The sequence below is a fragment of the Hippoglossus hippoglossus genome, chromosome 11 (assembly GCF_009819705.1).
Source record: "Hippoglossus hippoglossus isolate fHipHip1 chromosome 11, fHipHip1.pri, whole genome shotgun sequence".
Lineage (NCBI taxonomy): Eukaryota > Metazoa > Chordata > Actinopteri > Pleuronectiformes > Pleuronectidae > Hippoglossus > Hippoglossus hippoglossus.
The window spans coordinates 17,779,267-17,799,090 of NC_047161.1; the positions used below are offsets into that span (position 1 = coordinate 17,779,267).

Below are 19,824 nucleotides of genomic sequence, written 5' to 3' on the forward strand. Positions count from 1 at the left end.
ACATTTGTATGCAATGTTTCTTCTTTCAATCCTGCCTACATGCTGCCAAGTGCACTTGTAGATAAAACAATGCACATAATGATGGGAGTGTTTACGCCTTCATAAAGAGGAAAAAATACAATGGCAACTTCAGCAGCTCGGAGATTGGATTCATCATTAATTGCACACCATGCTTTCCAACGATCTGACAGGCAGTTCTTAAATCTCTAAATATGTGCACCGGTAACTGCCAACTGATGGGGCATGGGCTGATACAAGGTAGGATGATGCGTGATGAGGAGCAGCTCGTTTTTGGCAGGGACATGTAATGAAACTCATGAACTTTACCAGAATCTTGGCTTCAGGAACGTAGTTTTTGATTTTCTCAATGACACACTATTCCTTGCGCAGGAGTTTCTCATGAATTACAACTTGTCAGTCGTCAGCTTGTTTTCTATACGGCCGGTAGTAGTGTTGCCGTGTGAATGAAAATTAATGAACTGGTTAATTTGTTGAATTTTATCGCCACTGTAATATCGTTATGGTATGACTACCAGCATCCCTAACTTCAGGCGCAGTATTCAACACTAGTTTGAGTTATGATCAAATTGCTGCAAACATCATTTCATCTGAGTCGACTGCAAATCCTGCAAACAACTCTGCTCACCTTTTGTTGTTCAATGCTGTCTCAACTTTCTCCTGTTGGTCCAATAGTCCAAACTATCCCAAGACACATCTCGATCCACGCCGAGAACACCTCTTTTGGTTGGAGACAAATTTGGTCATTGGTCCAAGGAACCTTTCGCTGCTATAATTTTAGCTCGGACAAAACTGAAAAGTCTGAAGGTCCAGTTCAAACAAGGTAGGTGTGAAAGTGCCCAATGGCTCAGTAACTGTACATTGGTCTTGTTTTTAATAAGTGCATTTAAGACTGTAAAACTTTTGTGCTTTAACAAAGTAGAGTGCCTTGATTTGTTTGGGGAATTCATTCCCTCTCTAGTGCAGCAGTGATAGGACTCTCCACCTGAGGAAAGTTTGTATTGTTGCAATATTCCATAACTGGTCATGTACTTTTTTTATTGGTGAGCAGCATGCTCTTTTCTCCATCAGCATAGTGGTGAGTCGATAATGAGGAAATTAAAATTTTTGGGTGAACTATCCCTAAACAAGTTCCAGCTTCCCAAAAGAAAATAAAAAGACCTCCCATCTCTCTTATTATTAGATTGTTCTGCTTTCATTGTCATGGTTTCCAATTTTTTTTTTAATTAGGTGAATTCTTACACACTTACACACACGCACGCACGCATGCACGCACACACAAACCCACGCACGCACGCACGCACACACGCACACACACATTGCTTCAGAGTGTCAGAGTGGCAAATACTCCCCCATACGTTTTCCCATCTGTCACTGAAAGAGAACTAGTTCCCTGCTGGCCAGAGGGCCTCCAGATGTAGCATCCAGATGTTCTGTATCTCTGATCTGACCGAAAAAAATGTAAAAGATGCAACAGTGATGAAATCTGTTTCACCACTCAGAACTTGTGGACATCATCACCTATGACTGTTACAGGAGACACAGTACCAAGGGCACTTACCTACTAATGTAAACTTTTACCGTCTCCGTCTACTTTCTAATCCGCAATGATCTGTTCAAGCTGCTTCCTCTAATATAATTCTCCTGTACATGGAGCCCCTGAAAGGATATGATGCTCCAACAGATGCCCAGCTTGCTGTTGATCTGGCAGCCCTGGGCGTGCTGCCGCTCCTCCTCCAGCTGTTTGGGGTTAGTGAAGCGAGCTGTCTCCTGGTCCGGCTGTGGCAGACTCTCAAAGTCAAACTTGTCAACCTGGATGGCCATTCTGCAACAAGAGATGGGAACAGCACTTATAGAGACACACACACACACACACACACACACACACATGTTTCTGCTTATGTAAGTGCTCACTGGCCAAAAGGAATGCCACAGTATCCGCTTTGTGACACTGGGAATGACCCTTGCATAACTGGCATTTTAAACTTCATGCACAAGTTAAGTTAATGAAGGTTCAATTGACTGACTTTCAAGGGCTCACATGTATAAATTCAAAACTGCTGATACAGATGTTTGAGCCAACTGTAGCTTTGGTGATTTTCAAGTCTTCTAAAATGTCAATGATTCAAGTGCAAGGGTATTTTTGTTGTCAATATACTGTTTGCTATTTCTCAATAAATAGTTAAACTTCTTAATAAAGATGGACAAACATTTGGTTCACATGAGTCCAAAGACGAACATTTAAAAGAGAGAAAGGCAGCAATTTATTGATAATCAATTAAAATAAATAACTGTAATCAGTTACTTCCAGTAGTTTGCTGCTAGATCTCCTTTAGAGGTTGAAGATCATGACAAAGTGAAATTCATAACTAAAAACATTTTTTTTAAATACTGTAGAATCCAAACACAATGTATTAAATCAATTTCAGTAATCCAGACAGCAAATGTAAATGTGTTTGTGTTTAATTATAAAACCAAAAGGGAAACAAATGATATAAAACATATTGGACATGAATAGAATTAACCACATGTCAAGTAACACAACAACAAGAAACAGCTTATTATTTGTAGAGGTTTACTGACTGTGGACTATGAGTATGATGACTTGTGTAGCCGATGATGCTAACACTAACACGGGGGCAGTGTGGATCGTGCTGGCAGCTGATTGTGTATTATGATTCCTCAGGGCTGTCATTGCTGCTCCCTTCATCTCTGTCAGACATTTTCTTTTGTATAAAAATGTATAACATTGATCTATTTATGTTGGACACCTTCTATTCTTATAAATGTTTTAATAATATAATTTTATCGGCGTGCTCTGTTATACGCAACAGGTATTTCACTTTGCTCAATCCAAGGAGAAGGGTTGCTCACATGAGACTATCTCTGAATTTTGTACCTTTTATGCAATGCTAAAACTTTATATTTGTAGTAGTTTTTCCTTCCTGCTGAGGGTTAAGGGCAGAGGATGTTGTATCTTGTTAAGCCCTATGAGGCAAATTGTGTTTTGTGAATATGGGTTTTACTAATAAGATTTGATTGAACAACTTCTGAAACTTCTTTCCATGTTCTTTGTACTGTGCCGTTTAATCCCCCTGAGATTTTTACTCAGGACTTTCCACTATTTCACTCACTAAGGAAGCAGTGAAGGGGAGTAAAAGCAAGTGAGTTTGCTAACTCGTCGCTAGCTACAGCATTGGTAAGTTTGTATAAGGTCTTTAGTTCACACATTTAAAAAAAAAAAATGTATTCATACCAATATCTCTTGTAGCATGACAGTCTAAACACTATTACTCTCGTATGGAGTCATTTCTATTCAGACAGAGGAGGGATGAAGAGTCAGGACAGCTTATTGGTGGTCAATGTAAATAATGCATGTTGTCTTTATATTTACTTTGCCTCGGTGAGAAAATTCACAGATTCTACTGGATTCTAACAGACTTCCTGCATTGACAGTAGCAATAACCCTTGATGGATAACAGAGGCCTATGCTCATCGTCGTCTCCGAAATATTTCTGAGGAGAACCTTGCTCACATTTCTGCCTGATGACAAACAATGCAGGCTGATTTGTGTGGCTTGGCAAGTGATAAATTATTTATCTAGTCTGAGCAAACACCCTTAGGCCCAAGCTCCCCCCTCTGTACGGAGGGTGTTTCTAAGTTATTTATTAACAAGAGCCAGAGAGTGCGTAGCCCGAGGTTGCACCGAGTGCCACATCCAGGATTCACAGTGTAGGTGCAACAAACTGAGCTCAGGCCATTAAAATGACCCCAACGCCCAACTCTAATTACTATCTATTCAGGCCCTGCATTCAATAAAGAAAATATCAATCGGATGTATCTCTGACAGACTTGATAAATCTCTTTAGAGTGATATGCAAATTAAGGCAGTAGATGGTGGTATGATATCTTGATGGAAAAGAGGAGAGTAATATAGGATGAGAAGGTCAACACTTGATGCATCCTGGAAGAAACCTGACAACTGCTCTAACACAATAAAATACCAAAACACTGTTATATACCAGCAAGCATTAAAGCAATATTGTGGCTTCTTTATTTTATTTATGAGCAGAAGGAAAAACTGAACAAAACAGTGACATATTACTGTTGCTAAATAAACAAAGAGTTGTCCATTTACAAATGTAGAGTCCTTTTATTGGAAGGATATTCATGGCTCTTTGGCTGCTAGATGGTTGACTATGTACACCAGCTAGTCACCAACATTTTCTATCCACTATCACCTGCTGAGGTATATTACCCACAATTTTAGCTAAAAACAGTTGCGGCTTAACATGGCCCCAAGGGGGGGTGAAAGACTGAGACAAAACGGTGGAGTTTCGGGCGAAAAAACAAAACAAGCAACGCTACTTTGAAATATGCTACAGAGGTCACATTATTGTTGATCTCCAAGGTGTTTTAAGAAGCTTATTTATCAAACTTTACTACAAAATGTATGTACAATTGGTTTCTTGAAGTGAAGCTGTGCAGTTCTCTTCAGAACGACAGAGCTTTATAGTTTATTTTAGGTCATTGTTTGCAAATTCTGCTCACACAGTATCCCCCATTTCATGCAGCAGCAGCAGAACCGGTTCTCAGCAGTCAATCAAACCTCAGACAGCCAAAGTTAGAAGAAAATGAAACTAAAAATCCACAACTCAAGAGCTGGTGGAGACTGAGCGAGTCCTAAAAGGAGGGTTTTCTTGGCCTTAAAGTAGCATACAATCCTCCAACTTATCTAAACACCTAAGGTCACAAAACCTGGAGATATGTATTGAAAATAGACTGCACAGTGTGTTATAGGCACAACAGATGAGCACTTCATAGGGGCGAGAGATATGTCTCAGGCCTCTTACTCACGTCACAGTGAGTGATAGAGCTTTGCCTCAAGTGTTTAACTGGCAGAAAGACACCATCAGCATTATCTTCACACAAGGAGACCAGAGCAAAAAACGGTCTGACCTGGAGTCAATTTTTTCCACACCCTCAACACTCTTATCATTCCCTAGAGAAATGACACAACGTGACTAAGAGATCGGCAGCTTACTGCGAGTTACCTGGATCACCATCTCCACAAGAGACCAGCTTACTATAAAAAGGTTCTTATAAAAAGCAGCGTCTTAGACAGGAACCATGCTGACCAGTGGAAATGGTTTCGTCATGAGCAAATTCTTGTTTAGTGCGAGTGTTTATCTTTTTTCATTCTGTTTGATAGGCAAAAGACAGTGGAGCAATGTATTGATTAGTAGGCTCATCTCTGGGTTTGAGTTCTGAGGCTGCGATGGCTCCCTAAGGAGTCATTTTTACTGAGAGAGTTATAGAGGCAGCACAGTCAGATTGGCTGCACTGGCTTTGTTGTGGTTTTTAACTCAGCTCTAAAGCGATTCATTACCACATGAACAGAGATCATAAGAACGTGGTACCAAACTAGCAAATCGTAAATCATCCATCCATAAAAAACTAAAATATCTGTCTGTGACTCGCACATCTGGAGAACCATTCATCTTATTGACTTCACACTTGGTATTGGTATTTATAAACTTTGAATAAAAAGGGCGACCAACGTTCTGGGAGCTGGGATCAACGTGGCTGATGTTGTTGATCACGACAACGGGCATGTTCCCGACCTTGGGAACAACAACTGATTTGAAAAAAACAGGTGAACAGCTCTCTGTGCAGCAGCTTTATGGTTCTGCCGACTGAGTAACGCAGCCGGACTTTTATCTGCTGCGGCTCAATTACTGCAGGTCACTTTGACAGTTTCAGAAAGAAAACTGCAACCAGCATCATCACAGGCAAAACAAACAGCCCATTCCAAACAGGTGTGCATAGAACAGGCACTGCACTAATCTTTATATAATGAGAGATTTGGTTCCAAATGTCTGAATGTAAGATCTTGAATTTGATTTGTTTGGTCATTTTGTTGTTTTAAATTTCACAATAGCCAACACACAAGTTTAGTGAAGACCTGCTTCCTGACCTGTCTTACATGCAGTATTGCACATTGTTACTGGCATTACACTACGAGGAACAAAAATCTCTTGTGGGTCTTGATGAGTCTAGACACACACACACAGACACATCAAAGTGAGGAAGAGGAGAGAAGGCAATGCAATTATCATTTCACAGCCTTTACAAGAAAGCAGTACGCATATTAAATAGTAATTAAGACTTCAAGACAAAGACGAAAGCGAAGCTCCTGGTCTTGCCGCACCAGACTCAACTACATCTGCCTTTGAAGATTAGTGGCACAAGGCTTATGTCACCGACTGAAGTCCCACCTTCAAATGGACACTGCTTTTCATTCAGTCATCTTCAAAAGCACACATTACATGCCAAGTCTAAAAATACCATGTTCCAACAATGCAAATGGCCTCTAAATGGGAAGGCGGTGTCTGGCCAGGCCTGGGACTGGTTTTCTTTGGACAGGTAATTAGTAACAGCCATACACCGAACACTCAGAGTTTCACTTCAAATGGGAGGTAATATGAAAAAGGGAATGTCTTTCAGGAAATAAAACATTCAGCATTACAGCAGTGATGAGCATGCACGACTTCATGTTAAACTGGCAGAATAAAGAATTTTCTCATTTGTAACTGCATTCATTTTGTGAAATTTTAGTTGAATCCTAATCCTTTTTGCTTCTGTGCTAAACATAAAAACCAGACTAAAAAGGAAAATAACAGGTTTGCGAACAAAGAGGCTAACAAAGGCTACAGAGCACAACAGTAGCTGTACAGAAGTCTGAGCCAATTCTGTTCTCTTACACTTGGATTTGAAAATTATGTGACATATGTTATATAGATATAAATGTGCTCACTGCATATTAAATACCATAGACTGTATATGGACAACACATCTCAAATTATTCCCACTATCCATAAATTAAGCCAAAATATCCAGGGACGCTGCCATATAGTAGTAAGGCCATTATTCAGAGCAAGAAGGCAGTAGAGTGTCGGCATTAATCATGATGTTTCACCATGAATCAACAAAATCAAATAAGTAATTACAACCAAACTTACCGGAAAAATTAACAGTTGAACATACATTTGTGTGATAAGAACTACCTAAAATGACAGAAACCATCTTTGAGAAAAATTTGTTTGGTCATTGTACCAACAACTAACATGGAGGAGGTGGGGTTTATGACCTATACTGCAGCCAACCACCAGGGGGCAAATTAGGTGATTTTTTGTTTTTGTACCATTGTACCAGCTGCCTTCACTGAGCAATATAATATTATGATAATGATGCTTATTATTGATATTATTATAAAATATATTATATTTCTTTAGTAATGACAGCTCCATGACTGTCATTTTAAAAAAATTACGAAGTTGTTAAATTTTGAAATACCTTATATAAACCTACATTTTTGAGAGTTGTAAATGCAGATTTGAAAGCTGTTGAGAACAGCTAATCTGAGCCAATATCTTTTTTCCTTGGTCATTTTCTAGAAAGAAAAATCTAATGACTGTTTAATCCACTTTGTGATACAATGCAAATAAAAGCAGGATAATATTGAGTGTGAGTAAGTCCACAGCGGTTATCACTGCAACAAAGACCACATCTAACCCCCTAAGCACTAAAAGCTCTAAAAGAGCTTTTTACTAAGGCAGGAGAGCATTAACAGGCCAAGCCTAGCCACTACCACTCCCACCATCTTCTTTTTCCATTAATTTGATTGCAGAGTCTTTCAAGGATTAGGCCATATCTGGAGACTAATCTAACCTATTACAAGGCTTTTAATAATAACCTGTGTGTTGAGCCGGGGCCACCATGGAACGTCTCTAGGCCTAATTCCCAGTTCATTTCACCTCCCTGCCTCCTTCCAGCCCTTCACTGATAAGAGCCTGCTTGGCCTTTATTTCCCAGGATGAAAACGGAGGCATGGGGAGATGGGAGATTGGACGGATAGATGGATGGATGCAACAATTTCACCCCAAATTTCGATCTGTTCAAAGGGGTAAGGTGTGAATCAGCTTGCATCCAAATAAATCCAGCCAAGACATGCATGGATGAGGGCAAGATCTGCAGAATAAGGGATGTAATCTGTGTTCATGCATACTGATAGAGATCTCTATCTGCCTGTCAGCATGTGGCGGTTTGCAGGGGGGACTGGCCAAGAGGCAATTTTGTCAGATGCAAAAAACATTTTATTTTTGTTTTCTATCCAAAATCTATTCGGAATTTTTATGACTCACAATGAGGGTAGATTGTAAAGCGGAGGTGTGTTAAAGAGGTCTCTTATGGTTGGAGTCATAGACTTGTCTGTAAAGATGGACGACATGACAGCTCCCCAAAAGTGAAGTCGAAGCATCCCGATTGCCACCTGGTGGCTGGCTGCAGTATAGGTCATAACTCCTGCCTCCTCCATGTTAATGGATGGGACATAGTTTCAAACTTAAATATCAATGTCACTTTTTTGATATACATCTTAAACTGACTCTTGACTGGTGAGGCGCGTGTATCAACAGAACCACGCTACCGAGACTCCATCCCCGCATCCCCCCCATTGCGCAGACTCTGGCCCAAAATGAAGCCATCAGTGCAAAATGCTGGCATTCATATCCAGGGTATTTCAGCTTCATCTGAGGATAGTGGGAGTAGGTGGAGACACATTATCTTCTTTATATAGTCTATGGTCTGAGCATGTTGAAAGCACATAGCATAACTCAGAGTCATGTCCAGTGCTATTTCCACAAAGGAACTATTTGAGTTTATATTATAGTGTTATGTTAAAATGAACAGTGAGGAGAAGTAAAATTAAACTATGTCGCTGTGGTTGGAATTAATATTCAACACCTGTCACAATCAACATCTCTTTATTATAATTTTGAAGAATCACTGCTGCCTGGACTGCATTCACTGGCAGCATTTTTCTTATTTCTTCAATCTAGAAGGTTTCTCTTCAATTGCTGCACTCGTGATAGACGGGTGGGCACAGGAAAGTGGAGTCTGAGTCCTGTGTCCCATGTCAGGCGATGGAAACTCTTGCTTAAACTTTTGGTTAAAGTTTAGAAAGTATATAAGTTTTGGGTAAAGATATATTCTGTCTAATGCCACAAACCAGCCCATAATCTTCCCTTAAACTTAACAAAGTGTTAATGTTCACAGGAGCAGATAGTAAAGGGAAGTAAAACTCGTCTGTTTATTAAATAAGACAAAGCTGCTCACCACTGAACCAAACAAAAAAGATGGTTAAATATCGGCATTAGTTTGAGCACTGATGTTATTTGAACAAAAATACAGGAGACGGAAAAAAATGCATGTCAACTCAACTAAACGGTAACAAACGGATGGTTAGGTATTTGGATGGTCTCGTCTGGATGGGGACTGAGCTCTCTTTTATTTTATGTTATAGACAAAATAACACACATCTAAAAGCAGAGCAGACCCGTAACACTAAATTTCACTCTGTCCACCTTCTGACACTATATTGCTAATAACCACCATCCTGCAGGAAGCTGTGGCAGCGAAGCCTTTTTCTAATGGCAGTCACAACACTGGCTTAGGATGAGCCGGTCACAGTGAAATGACCCCTTCCAAATTAAATTCTGTGTTGCATCAGAGCAGGAGTACATGATAATCACATTAAAGCATATGGAGGTCGCTTTCCATCCAACCACTGCCAGGCTGTGAATCATCTCAACTGTGAGGTCCACCAGCTCTGCCGTGGACACAAAATAACAGCCTGTTCAAACACCCCAGAGCTGTGAAGACACAAGAAATTTGACCTCGTAAAAATACAACAATTTATGCAGATTATTAGAAGACACAAAAAATAAATCTGACGACAATGATGCTTTATACTTTTTTCTGTAACTGTTGCATTACAGCAGCAAATATACTGCTGCCGAGTGTCTGAGCGAGATCTTCCTAAGGTTTTGCTGTGATCTGTGCTGGTTATCTCCGGTGTGCGACTGTGAGCATGCTGCGAGCAATGTGTGCAGTTTGAATTATACCCTACACAGCCTGCTACACAACAACAAATTATTTGCAATCAATATTTTATCAGAGCCCTTTCACACCTTTTTTTTTTTTTTTAACAGCAAGCGTTTGTGCGATGTCACCGGGGAGAAGCTGAGAGCGGAGAACATAGCGAGGGTGTGTGTGTGCTTTTGTGTGTGCACTTTTCGCAAGGAAGTTTATTTTTAGCTCACGTGCAAGAGCTTAAGGGCGGAGATCCATGGAGGCTCATGCAGAGGCAAGCAAGAGCAACAGTCTATTTTTAGACTGCGGCTGACTCTGTAACCCTTTGTTTGCAGCGGCTGCAGAGGCAGCAGCGCTCATTCCATCCCCGTCCCACTCAATATGATGTGCTGCAGCAAAAAACGAACCCTTACAGACAATTAGTACACGTGGATAGGTATGGGAGAATGCTTTCGTACAGATGCTCGGGATGTCATTACAACTGAGGCTTTGTAGACCGTTACCAGAAATGACAGAGGAAGCTATTTTTATCGCCTCTGCTTAAACCTAGAAGCTGTTTTTGGGGCATTTTGCCATTAATAGACAGCACAGCAGAGAGAGGCAGGGCATGGCGAGATAGAAGGGAATGACATGCGACTAAAGCCCCCAGCTGGGATCGAATCAGGGACAGTGCAGTTTGTAAATAATAACACACTACATTATTGATAATGGAAATGAATTAGACAATCCAGTGAGAGCAACAGGGGGGGCTTCACTATTGCACAAATGTCAAGAGTCACAGGTGACTGGAGAAAGAAAATGTCAAATAAATCTGTGATATTCTTTTATATGAATGTATAGATTCAGTGGAGATCAAACAGATTTGCAGAAAACCCAAAAATATAAAATTATGCGTCAAGTGATGACCAAGAGGCCTGAGGCAGCTGGATGGAGTGATACTAGAAATACAGTGGTGTGTGAGGTACATGTGAGTGCAAAAAGCCACCTTAACTAACCCACCTCCAGACAGAATACAGGGCTAAAACGCCCCCTAGGGAACGCAGTATTTCAAGAAAATGGGGGGAGGTGGAAAAGGGGAAAAAGAGAAAGATGCTGAGGGAAAAAAATAGCAAAAGAATGACAGTGGTGTGAAGCTGAATCCCTGGAGCACCGGCAGATGTACATCTGAGCAGTCACTTCTCATCTCTGTCAGAAGATCCTTTGCCCTACCCTCGGTGGATGCAAATATGCTTTGATTAGAGATGATATTGTTCAGCTAATAGAAGCATGTAAACTATTCCCATGGAGTGAGGCTGCTTCAACTGGCTGTGTGTGTGTGTACAAAATGATAGTGTTCACGCTGGGCTGGGATTTTTTGAAGATGGGATAACTGACTGCAGATGCATTATGTGCTCTGCTGCCATAAAATGTAGCAGCCGAAGTGGAAAGGTGGTCACCATGGAAACAAGCTTTGTTTGAAAAGCTTATGCAATGAGGCGTGTCTGCCCTTGCGAGCGCCAATCCAACAGAGCCAAACAGCATAGCCAATGGAGAGGAGACATGGCTAGAACGCCGCAGCAAGCGCCAACTCCCCACCACTACTACAGGGGGTGTTAATGAGCTGGCTGTACAATGATAATGGTGGCCGGCACTGGGAATAAGTAAGCACCCAGAGGGGTTGATGCTGTGATGAGATGTAAACCCCTGAAAGGCTTGTTTAAAACAGCTGGGAGACACAGCTGTGGTGGTGATGCAGAGTTGGGGGCTGGGATGAAGAACGTCTGAGAGCATCCTGCTGCTGGCGAAGGAAAACTAGAAGACTTTCAAGGGCGCATCCATAACATTTAATGCTATTTGAGTACGACAAATATTTAGCTTTCGAAGAGCTTGCTCGGCTTAAAAACCAGACCCTAAGTAACAGCAGTTCTGAAAACAATGATATTTTTCTGCTTAAAATAGCAGCTTCACAATTAGATTATCCACTGGCTTGGAATAGAACATGAACGTGTGTTCTTGCACTAAGTCAATTTGGTGAGCAGGTACGACCTCATACAAGTTTGTAACCGACTATCAGCTGCATCTTCAATTCTTCAATCAGGTTCCAGCAAGTTCAAGAGTAATGTCGAACAGTCTTAGAGCGTCTGATATTCAGCGAGGAAACAAACAACAAATGGCTAAAGCCCATTGTTTAGTTGTGTTTCAGTTCAGTGAGTGGGACTAGGGTTTGTTTTTTCTCTACATGAAAACTACTCAATCACTCTGACATGGAGCCCAACAGAATTATTCAACACATGAGGCTGCAGAGGGCGCTGTGGCTGAGTAAATGTTACATAGTACTTATTGAACTTATATAGCTTATTAGTTGAGGATTAAAGGGAAAATTCACCAAAATTAAATACAGTTAAATACAATACAGTGGGGTCTGAAATGGGGTTTTCTCCCTATTTTCAAAAGCGTGGTCTTTCATTTAGAGATCAGTACTTATTGATTTCACATTCAGATTTTGTAATGCTTTCACTCAAAACATTGCGCTCGCACTCAATAAACCCCTGATAGTGCTTCGATTTACTCTGCTTGAACTCAAACATTATGTTGCTAGGACAGATTTCCTTCGCTTCAGCTATTCTTCTCTGTGCGCAGGTGAATCATATGGATTCTTGGATTTTGTTTGTGCAACAATTATGTCAAAATTCTCCAACCACAGAATGCCAGGTGAAGCGATGACAAATAAAATTGCAGTATTTGAGTGCAAGTGCAGGGTTTTGAGTGAAAGCATTACGAAATCTGGCGATGAAATCAAACTGATAAACCAAGTTCTTGAATAAAGATAGGTAAAAAAAAACATGGTGTGTGTGTGTGTGTGTGTGTGTGTGTGTTTGTTTTTAAATTCGTCTTTATAATTTAAGTTCTTCATCAATATTTAAGACTTCCTTTACACTTTACTCGTGAAAGTTCATTCTTGACCTTGGACATAAATAGTTTTCCATCTCATCTGCTAAGGGATGTTGATTTAAGAGTTTTGTCAAACATTCAGTTTAAATGCTGTTACTGCTTTAGAGCTGCCGCTTATTCAAGAATATTTTATGTAAATGGGAGCGGCACGGCAGCACAACTTGGAAAAGGACACCGAGTGAGGGGTGACAACAATGGAGCATCCCCATAAATGCCATGAAAGACACAGTGGAATGTAAGATGCTGAGGATGGGGTGAGGGAGATCACATCGCCAGGAGGTCACTGAAGATGTTCTCCAACCTTCTATATTTGAACAGCTATAGAGACAAGGGCCTGGGGGCAATCTAATCTTACCCTATACAAAGGAATCACTCACTAAACAACTTGACTGACTTGCAGCTAAACCCACGTAATTGCACTGCTTAAGAACTTGTTTTATGGAAATGACTTCTTACTTTTGATTCATATTAATACCAGAGATTTTAATTTGCTCCATCTCATCATAATATCCTCATTAGATTAAAGATTCAGTTGCAGAAAGGTCAGGGCTGTCAGGCGGTACACAGGATCACTCCCTTTTTCCTCAAATGAAAGAGTAGAAAATGAGCGACGGTGAGGTGCTGATTTACATGCTGTTTATGCAGCGCAGTGACCATTAGACCCTGATCATTTGTCTCGAACAAAGCCACCGAGAAAAAGTTGTAGGGGAATTAGTCATGCCACCAGAACCATTCTGAATGTGCATGGTGAAACATCCTGATGAATGAATGTGAGGAGAGTATCAATCCTCAAAACTTTTAACATCATACTTTTCCCGGAGATTACTATCACAGACTTCTATCTTATAACAATGCATTTACTCTCAACAGCATATCAATAGTGTCAGTTTCCTCTCCAAATAACCTCAGTACTTCATGTCATGGATTCCACAAGAATACTTTCCTTAGAGATCCTGCTCCATGTTGACATGAGTGCATCACATCCTTTCTGCAGATTTGACGCATATTTTTAATTAGGCCCATTTCCATTTATTGCAGCCAGTGAGGGGATCAAGACACTTTGGCTTCACTTTTGGAGGCGGGTGGTCACATCATCCATCTTTATATACAGTCTAGGAATTTTCTGCTGCACATTCATGCTGCCAATCTCCTGTTCTACCACATCCCAAAGGTTCTACTGGATTCACATCTACTGAATGAGGAGGCCGCTTAAGTTCGTGGTGCGTCATAAAGGGATGCATCCCATTCAAATCTGCAACTGAACCTTAAAAGATGGAGTTAGCTGCATTGTGGAAAATGTTGAGGCCAGATTTGAAGAAAGAAAAATGTTCAGAATGAAAAATGTAAACGTCTCGACTAAGGTAGGTCACAAAGTATGCCCAGACAGCTTGTCCTACTCAACTTATCCCCAAATTTGGATCCTCAGGTAATGAAGAATCAGATTATACAGTGTCGGCTATTACATTCTTATGTCCCCCTCCAATCAGAATTGCGTTCATATATTTGTTAATACAGTTGAATGTTTGAGCTTCATTTAATTGATATTTAACTACCGTTTTAACTTCTAAAATTAGATATTTACTAATTTAATTATTTGGAATATTTTAATGAGGGATTGGTAGATGTCATTTCAAGAAGTTGTAACAGACTTTAAAATTTTTTGTTGCAAAATGGCATATAAGACACAAGCTATTAATAATTTGTTTATGTCCTTTGTGTTTTCCTCATTATTTTCTGAGCTCCCTGTCATGTGGCCTTTGTGGCCTAATAATGTGTGTTATGTCCAAGGCATTTCAAGCCTTATCTGGGCACCGGAGAGAGGTTTCTGTTGCTGATCTTTATCATTTGTCCATTGGGAATTCAACAAAGTCACAAGAGAAGGCCAAATAGGTGAAGTCCTTTGTTCAACAAGTCCAATAACTGATGAAAGACACTGTCTCAAATTGTTCATCACTATATTTCAAAAAAGGAAACCACTCGCAGTGGGAGTCTGTCAAGTGCCTTGATGCAAATACTGTTTAACCAAGATTAACATTACACCAGGAAAATCTCCACAATCTAACCACCTCCCAAAAGAGAAAGGTACACATCCTCTTCATGTCCCGCTCGCTCTCATCTGCTCTGTTCAAAGCAAACATGGGGAAAATAAAAGTTTGGATATCACTGCGTGGTGTCACAGCAGTCGTTAGGAACCTTGTCAGGCTGCCCAACATCAAAGTGACTATTCACATTCTGAGGTGCTTCCCTTTTTTCCCCTCTCCATTAAAGAACACCATCAAGGGTATAAAGACCTTGTGCAAAACATGTCGGTGAATGATATGAGAAGATGAAAGCAGCTCTCTCTCACTTAACCTGTTACCCTCTCTTCATATTGTCGCCTTCACGGAGAGAGAATACACACTCCACAAACTAAACCTACTGCTCAAACACAACCCATGAGCTCTATGTATTCCAGTAGAGGTATTGCATGAATGTAAGTTATCTCCTGTCACCATCTAAAACTACTTAAATGTACCTGCACTAGAAGATGGAAAAAGCTGCCTGTTGCTGTTCTCATGTTACCCTCATACAGACACAAATCTGGAAACTACTAAAACCCCTGTTGAGGCTGCTGTATTTCCTGCCATGCCTGAGGCTCTTGCCCCTGTTTCTATTTGTATAGCCATGAAAAGGCTCAACTGAACAATTAAAAATCATTTGTCGCAGGAAGAAAAGGTGTTGATGATTGACAGAGTCATTTTCGCGACTGTCGGATTGAAGACTAAGCTTCACCGGTCCTGGAAGACGACTCCAGGAAACATATTGCCCCTGACACCTCATTCATCATAGAGCAGGAAAGAAATATGAAATGACAGGGCCATCTGATGTTGAGAGAGTATGAGTTGGAGAGACGAGCACAATATGGTTCGGCAGACGAAGATCTACGAGTCGCGGCCCTGTCCTCTGTATGCAAAATGCTACCCGGCTCTGAATGACGGGTGCCTGCGCTACGTCAAAGGAAATGATCAGCATGTTGCCAAAACTGAGCCGGGGATGAGAGAGGCTGCCTCCACTTCTCCTCTGCCTCTTCTGGGGTATCTGCAGAAATATTGTGTCCCGTGAAAAGAATCAATACGCTCGATCTGAACTAATCATCTGATAATTAATGTATGCATCTGTCAGGCTTCAAGAGAAATCTCCACAGGATGGACGAGCTGATTGTTGGAGTCAAAGGCAACAGCTGTGTCTACAGGGAATGTCAGTCAAAGGGGGGGACCTGTTGGTCTATATATACTACATCTGCAGTTGTCACCAGACTTGACATTTAGTGCCTCACAGGCACATTGTGTCACATTGGATCAGTTTCTGGAGAGGCAGGTTTTTTAAATCATTTATAGAGCTGGTACATTATGCATTCTGACCTCTACTTAGGTTTATATGTATAACATTAACTTTAGGTTTGTATCAATGAGAAATAGGGGGACATTTATATTTGTAGCTAGAAAAAAATCTAAAAACTTGTTCTTAAAAAGAAAAGTAAGGAAAAGTTCCCAAAGTTCTTTTCAAAGATACGAGATGCAGGTTCAGAAAACCAGCGACAGGTTCAACTAGTGCTAGACGACACTCAAAAAAGAAAAAGAAAAAAAGAAAAACCCTTCCCTCTCCCAGCTCCTCAACTTCATCATCAATTGTCTCGGCAAATACAGGAATAGTTTTCACTACTGTATGTACAGCTGCGTAGTTTAGTCCAATGGTCTCCAAACCTGGAGGTCACAAGATAAATCTGAGGGGCCCTGAGATGACTAATGAGTGAGGAAAGAAAGAGAGCAAGTGGAGCTGCTAATATTTGAAATGTGACAAGGTCCAATCAGACCTAAGAGACTCTTGTTGAAAAAGCCAAAAATTCTGGATATAGGTGTTACCCATATCATTATTTGAAGCCAGAGTCTGCACAGTAGCTGCAGATTGTGGTGTGGAGCTGCGACATCAAGGTTCCGCCAATACACAGCCTCAACCAATCACGAGTCAGTCTCAGCTGTCAATCATGACGTTTCACCCCATTCTTATTGCATCAAATAAAAAATTATACACGTGTATGAGAAACAGTGACAGAAACCATTTGAGAAAACGTTTCTGATGATATACATTGACTTTTTGATTTAGTCCAGGACCCGTTCATTAACATGGAGGAGGCTGGTTTATGACCCATACTGCAGCCAGCCAACAGGGGGCAATCAAGATGCTTCTGTGATTTGGCTTCACTTTTGGAGCGCCATCATGTCGTTGATCTTTACATTACGTTTACCGTTAGAAAGTCAAATTTATATGTAAAGTATATGTAGTGCAGGAGAAATACAGTGCAAAGTAACAGAAAATACCCCCAAAAAGTACAAGTATCACAAAACTCTAATAAAATAAAGTACTTGATTAAATGTACTTCTGTACCTTCCTCAAATGTGTGTGTGTTAAAGAACCAGAGTCAACATACAGTATATTACACATTCATGCAAGTTTTGTAAGTGCTTAAAGTCCGTCAAAGTCGTACATCGTGCTTGTGTTCCAGACAGAGCGGTGGGTGGTAAATGGAAAACCAGCATGGGACGTTCAGATCAACATCTCTTTTAAGAGGCTCCTGAAAATGGCAAAGTAGCAGCACAGTCTTCCTTTCATTGGCAGACATTTATTCATTCTCAAATAAACACATATTTAAGGGGCACAAGAGCAGGGCAAAGACAGGAGCAGGGTTGGATTTCACCTGCAGTCTGTCTTTAAGCAGCGATTACCCTATGGGTATTACAACACATTAACTCCACCAAGGTAAAAGCTGAAACTGTAGCTCGTGTAGCTATGAGCTGGTCGACACTGGAAGGGGTTTATCTACAGGAACACCACACCTCTGTTCAAAGTAACTACATGAATAGTTACGCAGAAAAGCAGCTTAATCCACAGAAGCTGTTTTACTTCAAGAGAAGAAGAGACAAAATGATGGGAAAATGGTGAACGCTAATGATTTCAGCTACAAAAAGATATGTTTTAAGCTTGAAATCATTGCCATCAAATACTGATCAGACCAGAAACTACAGCAGCAAAACCACTGAGTCCATTGAACTGAGAGAGGGTGTTTTTTGTTGCTTCTGAATTTTACTTTTTTATTTGTATGGGGAATTTTTCTTTTCTTTAAAATGTTAGTCTTTTATATAGTAATAGTGTCACAATGGTACCTATAGCATCACTCACGAATACTACAAACAGCGCAGGGTGTGTAATGCCGGACTTTTAGCTCAAATTGTAAAAAAACGTAAGCAATCATGTATTTTAAGTTATTTGATTTCTCGTTTTGTTGAAATACAATCGTTGCTTGAATATGAATCGATTAAAGACCATTCACAAAGAAAAAACAATAAAACATGAGTAATATTAATGTTATGGTGATGGCTAATGATTAAAGCACAATTGATTTATGAGATTTTTGAAAAGAAAGGAAATCAAACAGGGATGGCGATATGTATTTCATGCAATGTGGCTACATCAGTAAGAGTATGGTTTTGTTTTGTAAAATTGTTTTTGGACGTCACTGATATGAACGAAATTAACTTGATTCTAAACTACACTTATTTGTCATCAGCATTTAGTAGTAAGTTGTGTAATTTGAGTGTAAATGGCAAAAGATGCACTATTTTTTTGTTTATCGAACTCTCCCCCTGCTGGTTATGATGAGGAAGTGATCCTTGACCCCAGATGTGTGGTCTTCTTCTCTCAGGATTTACCTGGTGTCATCTGATTACAAGGAAACCAATAAAGAAGAGGCAGGGACCTGGACTCACTGTCTGTACCATCTTCTGAACACAGTGGCAGCCGTTTGTATTTTGGTGACCTGAAGATGTAGAGTTCTCTTTTGTTCCTTCTTTTTAGATGGATCTGGTCTTTCTGTTTTCACCGCTCTAATTCTGTTGATTTTAATTTTGATGTTGGTTTAGTTTTAGAGGGAAGACTCCAGATCCTACCACCCTTTGTGGGTTGTTCTGTCCGGCCTCCCTTCTTTTGTTCATTTTGACCAGCCCACGAGCCTTCTGTTGTTTGTTGTGAATGTGGATTATGGTTACTTCTTCTTTTGTTTCTTAATAAACAGTGTTTCTGCTACTACTGCATGAGTCTTTTGGTAAATTGGCCCTCTTTTGTCAAGAGACTTTTGGGGGCTGTATCAGAGCTGTGAGAAGGCGTGCTGCTCAAAAATTGTAGAAAACATAAGAAAAAAAGTGGTATTTCTGTTTATTTCATGTTTTACTTGAAGCAACGTTATAGTCTCCTCATGGCTTCACACAGATCTGTTGCCATCGGACGCTGTTCTTCATCTTTTCCCTGGGTGATTCAGTCATACAATATACATGCATACAATTTTCACCTTTTTTAATATAACTTTCCCACCTCAGCCAAGTGTAGACCTCCAGTGATTCTGCTTGGTGTATTGTGTGCAAATTGAAAATGCAAATAAAACAGGTGGATTGAAGCTCGCCTGAAGATAAAAGCAGCTCCTGGCTAATCCCAAAAAGCATGGAGGTAAATAAAACATTATTTCCAAAAACACATTGAGGAACTTCTGAAGTTTTTTTGGTGGATCCTAAAATAAAAACACAAATACTGCTACAGTAAGCTTGTTGATGTTAACGCCACATTCATCCACTGGAAAAAAAAGACTCCTGACCTGAGTGATTAGTTGTTTTGGCTCTGGTCCCCCGCCCCCCCCCCCCCCCTCTTATTCCCTTCAAACAATGACGTTCCACCCCTAAAGAGAAAGACCTATGAGTCACCAACAGTGCACCTCTGCTCGTGGCTAAGAATGCAACAGAGAGCCGGTGCTGAGAGGAATCATTATTTTTCTCTTTCCAGTGAGCTGAGCAAATGTAAGAAAAAACTTGAGAGAAAAACTAGTTTTTCCCCTGTTTGATATTGATACATATAACT

General features: G+C 40.4%; 1 protein-coding gene across 2 annotated transcripts in view; it reads right to left on the minus strand.

Annotated features, from left to right (window-relative positions):
- Positions 1-19,824, minus strand: part of trappc9 (trafficking protein particle complex 9) — a 212,507-nt gene that overhangs the window by 83,271 nt on the left and 109,412 nt on the right. For both annotated transcript variants that reach the window (XM_034599381.1, XM_034599380.1), the window contains one exon: positions 1,690-1,843. In XM_034599381.1, coding sequence (XP_034455272.1) covers positions 1,690-1,843 — 154 coding nt within the window. The remainder of the gene's footprint in view (positions 1-1,689; positions 1,844-19,824) is intronic.